Source organism: Engraulis encrasicolus, chromosome 17 (assembly GCF_034702125.1).
Source record: "Engraulis encrasicolus isolate BLACKSEA-1 chromosome 17, IST_EnEncr_1.0, whole genome shotgun sequence".
Lineage (NCBI taxonomy): Eukaryota > Metazoa > Chordata > Actinopteri > Clupeiformes > Engraulidae > Engraulis > Engraulis encrasicolus.
This window is the reverse complement of record NC_085873.1, coordinates 34,614,532-34,624,324: the sequence shown is the minus strand read 5'-3', so window position 1 is coordinate 34,624,324 and position 9,793 is coordinate 34,614,532. Positions and strand designations below refer to the sequence as shown.

The 9,793-nt window shown below is 42.9% G+C and overlaps 1 protein-coding gene across 1 annotated transcript in view; it reads left to right on the top strand.

The window, feature by feature from the left end:
• The first annotated feature begins 1,143 nt into the window (after nt 1–1,143).
• Nucleotides 1,144–9,793, top strand: part of si:ch73-127m5.2 (uncharacterized protein LOC561202 homolog) — a 13,126-nt gene continuing 4,476 nt past the window's right edge. The window contains exons 1-3 of the mRNA XM_063220704.1: nt 1,144–1,639; nt 2,924–3,137; nt 6,273–6,402. Coding sequence (XP_063076774.1) covers nt 1,283–1,639; nt 2,924–3,137; nt 6,273–6,402 — 701 coding nt within the window. The 5' untranslated portion in view covers nt 1,144–1,282. The remainder of the gene's footprint in view (nt 1,640–2,923; nt 3,138–6,272; nt 6,403–9,793) is intronic.

Below are 9,793 nucleotides of genomic sequence, written 5' to 3'. Positions count from 1 at the left end.
AGATTAATGGGACCATTATAGGAGAATAGGCTACAGATTGTAGCCTAGATGAATCTGCTGCCTATGATGCGGAAACGCTCCTTTCTATGCTGTTCAAATAGCAGTTTAAATATGCTTGAAAAGCGACCGTCTCTCTTTCACCCAGGTCCAGGGCAGAATGTAAAGCCAAAGTTGTAAATAGGATCAAGGTCTACTACACAGTAGTTCTGCATGCAGAAGGAGCGTCGCGCCCGTGCATGGTGCCGAAGTCCATTGTTTGGAGAGCCATTCATCGCCGGAAATTACACCCCTTGTCACAACGTCATGCAAAATCAACGAATGAAAAGTGATTTGAAGACTGATTGGCATGTAGTTCGCCCAATGGGCGACCAGGATAATGCAGCTATGGCGATTGTGCACTGTTTGCTGATTTGCAACCCGCCGAAATAGCACCGAAGAAGAAGGAGACCATCGCCCGTTTCTTCGTGGACTGGTCTAGGATCAGTGTAGTAGGAAAACAACGATATCCGTAGAGCGGTAAGTAAGAAAAGCTGTCAGTAAGTTACATCTGGACCAAGGTTACCAGTGGTATTGGTATGAACACATTCTCGGAGACTTTCTAACACATCGTTTACGCAGAAACGGTGTCGCAACACGTTCCAAACACAGCAATGTCCTATGAAGCCTTCGGCCTAGTCCCTATTTACAACAATAAGTGGTGATTGTGTATTGTTTGATGTGAATTCGCTCTTGATCGTGTATTACTATAAAGCACTGAGCAAAGACACTGGACTACAATTCTGATAGAGTAATTGTTTACTTGAAAATACAAATTCAGTTTAGTTGGTTTGGTCACCTTGCGCGCAGGGCGCTCTATGCACAGAAGACGCACACTCGCTTCCAAGAAGTTCTGGCCATCAGAATTAGAACTATGGAAAAGTTTGACCCGAGGAGTTGACTGTAGGCCTATGGTGTCTCCTTTCTTTGTTACCCTGAATGTACTTTGTTACCCTGAAATAAACTTATTTTTTTAAAGACAGGTTAGTTTCCATCTAAAAATGTATTCTGACATTCTACATCGATGTTTTTTTGGTTTTGTTCTCTTGCAGGTGCTTCCCACAATAAGTTGTAACTCATAATATAGGCCTACCAAATAATAATATCTACAGTACCCTAATAATAATGCGAATGTAATGGATCATTGAAGACATCTCAGTACATCAAATGTCAAATTACGCATAGCTAGCTGGGTGTCTGTGGTTTTACAGCCCGTTAAAGACATACTTGCATACTTGCAACCACCATGGACCGCGCTACTGGCATCCACCACATGTCTTCAATCCCCACCACCAGCAACATAGTCCAAGTGTCTGTCGCCGACGGCATCCCGGTGGGCATATACCACCAGACGCAGGCACCGGGGGGCCAGAACTCTGGCCACGGTGGAGCGCTGACGCCAACGGTGGTGATTCAGGCCTTGACACACCAGGACGTGGCCCCCCATCCCCAGGCCACCGTGATGGGGGTGCCCATGGAGGGAGGCCTGGTAGTGGAAGCCCCTGGGGCAGAGCAGGAGGGGACATCCAGGATAGGTCTACCCCTGCAGGTCCAGGAGCTGCCCTTCGCCGAGGTGGCTTCTTTGCTCGACCCTAACATGAAGGTAAGGTAAACGGAGTATAATGTTCCACATAACATCTGTGTATTATCACTTGTGATATATTACATGTATATTATTCTATTATATTATTCTATTCTATTCTATGCTATTCTATTCTATTCTATGATGCAAAGGTGTAGGTTTGTCGTGGAAAGTGGTGGGGACAATACTATGGCGAATTGTGTGGCTATGCTATTTTTGCATTCTATTTTTGAAAAAGTGGTGTGATGGGGACAAGCTAGGTTTATCTCAAAAGTGGTATAGACACATCCCCACCATCCACACACGCCCATGTCGTATAGCTTTAATAATTGTTCACATAACCAGTGATGGTCAACCTAAATTCGTTGGCATTTACAATCCAATGCCACATATTCCAAATGACCTAGTTTTTACCTGTCCAAAATATGGCACTGTATTATTGTAAGGAATGATGTAACTTCACATCATTATATTATCTCTTCTCTAGAGTAATACAAGATGTCTGTATATTGATTGGTTTCATTTAGGGCTGCACAATTAATCGAAAATAATCGAAAATCGTGATTTCAATCGGGATTTACGTAATCGTGGCAATAGTGACCTACCTTCGAGCGCGTCCTTGAAGCCAGAACATACTGACAGGCTGGCATTTCCGGCCAGAAATCTGTTCATCTAAGTTCCATGCTATTGCCTTTTACATTATTACTACAATTAATTTTATTTTGCTCATCCTTTTATTCATCCTTGGTTATATTTAATTTTGTTATAATTTTGAAAAAAAATCAGCAGAAAACAATAATCGTGATTAATAATCGTGATTATGATTTTGACCCAAATAATCGTGATTATGATTTTTTTCCATAATCGTGCAGCCCTAGTTTCATTTGTATAGTGCTACATGCACTCTCTGCTCCTATCTATTCCCGCCACTTCTACTTAGCACTAGTTGATACAAATTAGCATTCATTCTGTAAATATTTTCCTCATCAATTCTGCACATTCTGTACACATACAGTAGGCCTACCCTTCTTTTCGCACGTCTGATTAGATGATGAACTATATTTTCGTCACTCAGTATCCTTACATGTGTAGGCCTACTGACAACAAAGTTGAATCCAATCTTAGTACATGGAAGTCCTTGTGCACAAGCTTTCAGTGCTACAGCCAGGTGCAGGTGCAAGAAACGCGTTAATCACTCCAAGAAATAAAAAATAAAGTAAAATAACAGCATTCAGTGTGCAATGTTTCATTAACTTTTAGTAGTGCAATCTAATCTAATCTAATTTAATCTAATCTAATATACAGAGCTCAAAGGCACGCAAGTACCAGATCTACTACGACGAGGTGAAGCGGCGTCTGGAGCCCCCGGAGAAGATGTCCCTGCGATCTCTGGCGGCCTACACGCGCGTCAGCCGCGGGCCCGCCAGCAAGCGCACCCTGCTGGAGTCCCTCAACGTGCTGGGCCTCTCCCCCAGCACCAACACCGCCGTCTCCAGCTCCTTCTCCAAACTCACTGAGGGTACGTAGGTCACATTACATTACACTACATTCAGGGCTCTACATGAACTTTTTTCATCACCCGCCTAAATGGCTTGTAGATGTTCATCTCACAAGCCAAACACACACTCTCTGATGGGACAAAGTGGCTAGTAAATGTCTCTTTTCTACCAGCCAAACTGAAATTTCACCAGCATTTGGCCGATTGGCTGGTGTTCATTTAGAGCCCTGATTACATTACATTACATAGTATTACATTACTCAGCACCAACACAGCCGTCTCCAGCTCCTTCTCCAAGCTCACTGAGGGTACGTAGGTCACATTACATTATATTACATTATATCACATTACATTGCATTACATTACATTAGGTTACATTATATCACATTATATCACATTACCGGTACACTACATTACATAACCCAACACGGCCGTCTCCACATCCTTCTCCAAACTCACAGAGGGTACGTAGGTCACATTGCATTATATTACATTGCGCTCAGGGCACTAAATTAACTTTTTTCATCACCAGCCAAAATGGCTAGTACTTGCAGATGTGAAAGCGAAAGTGAAAGCCCATTGGGAAACTCCAACTCCCATTGTCATTGTGACACAGCACTCCACAGCACACAAGTGAACACTGCACACAACGAAATTGCATTTATGCCTCACCCGTGCAAGGGGGCAGCCCTCAGTGGCGCCCCATGGGGAGCAGTGCGGTGGGACGGTACCATACTCAGGGTACCTCAATCATGGAGGAGGATGGGGGAGAGCACTGGTTGATTACTTCCCCCACCAACCTGGCGGGTCGGGAGTCGAACCGGCAACCTCTGGGATGCAAGTCTGACGCCCTAACCGCTCACCCATGACTGCCCGATGTTTAAGCTTACTAACCAAACACGCACTCACTAATGGGTCAAAGTGGCTATTAAGTTGGTCGTTTCTACAAGCCAAACTGAAATTTCACCAGCATTTGGCCAGTTGGGTGGTGTTCATTTAGAGTCCAGATTACATTACGTTACACTTAGCTGATGCTTTTAATCAAAGCGACTTAAGCCCGGTTATGCTCAGAAACCAACCTGTCTGCACAGTGGCGCTGTCAGGGCACACAGACTCAGGAAACAAGGTTAGGATCAATCAAGTCATTTTAATTTGCAAACATGAACCAAGGTAGGAGAAATAAACAATGTCTTGCAGTAAACGCTCAGAAGATCATGACTTTAATAAGAAGGCAGTCCAAATGTGCAAGAGTGTATCGTACAACAGAAAGATTCCAGTAGAAAATGTCCAACATACAAGTTTTACAACCTGTGACGTAGCAGGCACTTAATGAAACAAGGAGCAGAGCTTCAGAAACAAGGAGCCGTCCGTGCGCTGGAGTTAATGTCTCAGTTGAAGAGGCCAGACGGAGAGAGCAGGGTGACAGGGGTTTAAATGGGCAGCAGGAGATTGGTTACAGGTGCTGGGGAGTAGTGGGGGAGATTGGCTACAGGTGCTGGGGAGTAGCAAAGTTGAGATTGGATGATTGGGGAAGTGGCTAGGATGATGGGCGATGGGGCACCTAAGTCACGCCCTTCTACTTCCGATCCGTGCGGCTGGAGCTGTTAAAAGTTTGAATGAGAGTTAATGGAGCGAGTCAAGCTAAATCCTCATCCCGTTTGGCATGTGCTCCGGATTTCACATATGATGACANTGAATTTGAAAGGTTTGGAATTGCGTCGTAAGACCACTCATTTACAACACGCAAGAAACGTGATTTTAGCTTTTGTGCAAAACCTTACCAAGTGAACTTAACAAGCACACCATTAAGTAAGGGTTAACGTTCGGCGAGAAGGTCGCTACCGTGGAATAGCAGCACGACAGAGAGAATCTTTAGACCCCGACGCGGAGCGGAGGGGTCTTGTTCTCTCTGAAGTGCTGCTATTCCACAAAGCGACCGACTCGCAGAAAGTTAACCCGCTTATTATATGGATATACTTAAATGGTTCACACATGGCGGGGACATTTCTTTAGGCCTATTTAATGTGAGGTCTAGGCTATTATAGTTTTTAATGTCAAAAGATTGTTGCTGCACAAAACAAAACAGTGCCGTTGTGGAACACCGCTAACAGATAGGTAGCCAGGACAACAGGTGTTGTCCATCACAGCAGCTGATTAGAGTCTTGTTGAAAAGTCGCTTTAGCAGTGAAAAGTCTTGTTGCCATTGACAGCGGTCTGTTATGGACCAACCCGTCCGTTATCGAAAAATAACAGACGTGCGAACGTTGGGGAGCCCCGTTGAAATGAATGGAGCATTCGACCGATGACGTCACAACCACTACACCTGTTGTCCTGGCTACCTAGCTGTTGCCCCGCTCCGCGTCGGGGTCTAAAGATTCTCTCTGTCGTGCTTCTATTCCACGGTAGCGACCTTCTCGCCGAACGTTAACCCTTACTTAATTCTGAGGCACAGCATATGTGTGATCAAGGGGTCAATGCGAGGTGGATTTGGAAAATAGTTTTGATCAGTCCATTACAGCCCAGTCAAAAGTTTTTGCGTTACCAGCCCCACGAGCTGCCCGGAAGGGGTGGAGACTTAGGTGCCCCATTAGATTGGGAGATCGTTGGAGCCGAGTGGCGAGGAGTAGAGACTGTTGGAGAACCTGGTGGTGTCGTGACAGGCGCAGACAGCCACGGAGATATCCGAATTTAAAAATTACATAACCGCAAGTTCTGCAGGAAACACTGAAAAGTGCTATTCTAAATGTCACTCTCTCTGTCTTAGGGGGGCAGCCGTGGCCTAATGGTTAGGGAGTTGGTCTTTCAATCTGGGGGTTGTAGGTTCGAATCCCACCTGACCTCTCCCTACACCTCCATCCATGGCTGAAGTGCCCTTGAGCAAGGCACCTAACCCCACATTGCTCCAGGGACTGTAACCAATACCCTGAAAATAGTCAATGTAAATCACTCTGAATAAGAGCGTCAGCTAAAAATGAAATTGTGATGTTGTGTTCTGTTCTGTTCTGCTCTGTTCTGTTCTGTTCTGTTCTGTTCTGTTCTGTTCTGTTCTGTTCTGTTCTGTTCTGTACTGTGCTGTACTGTACTCTAACTGCACTATACTGTACTCTACTGTTCTGTACTGTACTGTTCTGTTATGTTGTTCCTGCATTTCTCCAGGTGACACGGCGGCGCTGTGCAAAGACCTGAAGGATTTTGCCTTCCAGTACGTAGACTACGAGAACATGGCCAAACAGCTGATGCCCGAGACCAACCACGTCCAGCACTGGTCAAAGATCATTGAGGCAAGGTGAGGAGAGGCCCGTGGTGGAACGTAACTAAGTGTTTTTACTTCGTTACTGTACTTAAGTAGCTTTTTTCTGGAATTTGTACTTACTTGAGGAAAAATAAAAATGCAGACTTTTACTTTTACTTAGTTACATTTTTTGACAATTACTTGTACTTTCTACTCCTTACATTTCTAGAAGAAGACTTTGTTACTAGCTACATTTATCCTAGGTTTTCCTGTTGTGTTTCATGGATATTTGAGTAGCCTCAGCTGCGGGCAGGGAGGTGGGACCAAGCCCCTCTTCCAAACTGACACCCAGACAGAAAGATACTTTAAAAAACATTAACAGGACTCCACAGTCATGTTCAAATAGAACCGAAGACCGTTGCAGAAACTTTTTCCTATTGGATGAAGTAGGCAGCCAGACATACTTGTACTTTTGTACTCAAAACGTACATTTAAAAGTTAGTACGTATGACTTTTACTCAAGTACATTTTTGGTGTACAACTTTTACTCTCACTTGAGTAATTTTTTTCGCAGGGTACTTCTACTTTTACTTAAGTACACAACTTCAGTACTTCTTCCACCTCTGGGACAGGCCTGTATTTGCCTATGGAAATACATGGAGATGTGGCCAGTGGTGTTGCACTGAAGCTGAGCTACCATCAAGCCATTAGACCAGGGGTGGGGAACATTTTTTCATTCGAAGAGCCACTTCAAATTGCTCCAAGGGCCGCAAAAGTCCTCCAAGGGCCATACTATGAACACAAACCAGGATTTCCCCCCTGTACTTTAGGCCTATATTGAACGCAGCCAACTTTACAACAGACCCCACCTTCTCTACATCCCCTGAATATAGCTTAATTGTATTGCAAATGGAATTTCTAAGATTCCTTTACAAAATATATCATATTTCGGTAACACTTTATTTTAGGGATACATCTATTAGCACTAATACATACAATGTGCCTGTATAAGTAACAAAGTAGCAAAATCAAACAGGCATGTTATCGCAAATGTCTTGTTCATGCACAATAAGGGATTTATTACCAATTTAACCTTAGTAAGGACCTAGTAGGCCTTAGCGTTTGCTTAGTACATGCCTTACAAGTTACTTATGCAGGCATCAACATTGTATGTATTAGTGCTAATAGATGTATCCCTAAAATAAAGTGTTACCCGTATTTCATATGAAGTTGCACAACATTAAAATTATGTCCGGGGGGCGGATAAAACGGCTTCAAGGGCCGCAAATGGCCCTTGAGACATACTAGGTTCCCCACCCCTGCATTAGACTACTAGATACTAGATACTAGATACTAGCTCCCCTAGGGGGCAGGGTTCGGGTTTGGGAAATGTTATAAGCCTATTGTCAAATTGTGTAGTCTGAACGAATTAGCCTAAAAAAGTGTGTAAGGTGGAAGTAAATAAAGCGAAAGCATATTTGGTATAATTTTTTATTCTGTACCAATCTGCGCTGTAGGCACCAAAAAATCTTAATCTTCAGAAAAGTAAGAATAAAATGATAGCAAATATGCTGTCGCTTTATTTACGACGTCCACCTTCAACTCTAATTTGTTCAGACTATTGGTAGCTCATCTTGATGAAGTAGTCCATCTAGACCAGGGGTCAGGAACCTATGACTCTAGAGCCACATGTGGCTCTTTTGGGAACACTATATGGCTCTTACTCACCTAGGGTTTCCAACCGTCCCTTGAAATACGGAATAGTCCTTTACTTATAAATAAAAGTACAGGTTCCATATTGAGTTGCAACTGGACACAGAAGATTAAAATGTGTTAAAATGCTGGAAATTACATCTACGTAAGAAATACACAATTTTCGGGGAGAGGACTCCCAGACCCTCGCCATGATGAAGTTGACAGTTGACTTACCTGTTATCAATAAAAGTAATAAATTGACAGTACACTCTAAATTTGTTGTTCTTAATTGAAACACATGCTTTTCATTGTATTCCGTGTTTTTAAATGGTATGACTCTCACGAAAATTTCTTTTTAAAAAATTTGGCGTTTATGGCTCTCTCCACCAAAAAGGTTCCTGACCCCTGATCTAGACAGAATGCTGTTGGCCCTTCTACCTCCCCCAGGGGCCATGGCTATTGGGGCAAAAAAATAAATAAAATAATAATAGTACAACTCACACTCTCAGGCTGCACATATGCACTGCTGAAAAAATGCAAATGACAAACAACAATCCAAGAGTTCAAGTGATTAACATGGGACTCACTAGTTTCATGTGCGGTCGGCCCGGAGTTCAACTTACTGTACGTATTGTATTTTATTTTATCTATTTTATTTTTTTTATCTATTTTTATTTCTTTTCTCTTTTACTTAATTTCAAATACAAATACAGTTGTTATTATTCTTCTTCTTCTTCTTCTTCTTCTTCTTCTTCTTCTTCTTCTTCTTCTTCTTCTTCTTCTTCTTCTTCTTCTTCTTATTATTAATATTATTATTATTATTACTATTACTATTACTATTATTATTTGGCCGGTTAGCTGTGGTGAATTTAGAGCTGATTACACGCACAAGTTAAGCCACACTGACACAGTAAGCATATCCCAGGCCTATTATATCTGGCTCAGGAGCTGCAAGCATATTAGGGTGTGGGGTGAGGCAAGACCACTGTACAGTATGCTGCGGGTCATCGGAGCAGGAGTTGTAAGTAACTTTGACTTCTTTTTATGGAACTACGGTAATCTCCTTTTGACTAGCATGAGCTGGCTGAATGGCATGGCTCCATTAGACATGCAGTACTCTGCAGAAGTCTAATCTGCATACAGTATGTCATGGGGTCAGGCGGGGTCACGGTGGGATTGGTGACAGGTGGTCTCAGGGGATTGTAAACCGCAACATCCCACCCAGTCATCATGGGGCCTATACTGGTTCAGGAGTAAACCCAGGTTAAGTTGAGAGGTAAATCATGTACCGTAAAAGAAGAGCCTGGACTCCTTGTTGTCTTAAGAAAATGAGAACTTCAGACTCTTATATTAGATGATTTACCGCTCTCATAACTTAACCTGGTTTACTCCTGAACCAGTTTTGTAGTATTGGCCCATGTACAGTACTGGTGTGTTGCAGGGGAAAGTGCAGACAGAAGGGACTGATTTGCATAAAACCTTACACAAAGTATGTTTACATGTATAATAGCATTTCATATTCCATTCCATTCCCTAAATTGGGGGGCATAGCGAAAGGTGGTGACGGGGGATTCTAAACACTACCCAGACATGTACAAAGCGGATTCCAAAAAAGTTGGGACACTTTGTATTTTGTGAATAAAATCAAAACGCTGGCATTTTCAAAACATTCAATATGTTAACAAGGTAGAACAGTATGTACAGACAACAAATCAGTTGTTAAAGTGAAGCAGAATTATTGTTTTGAGGA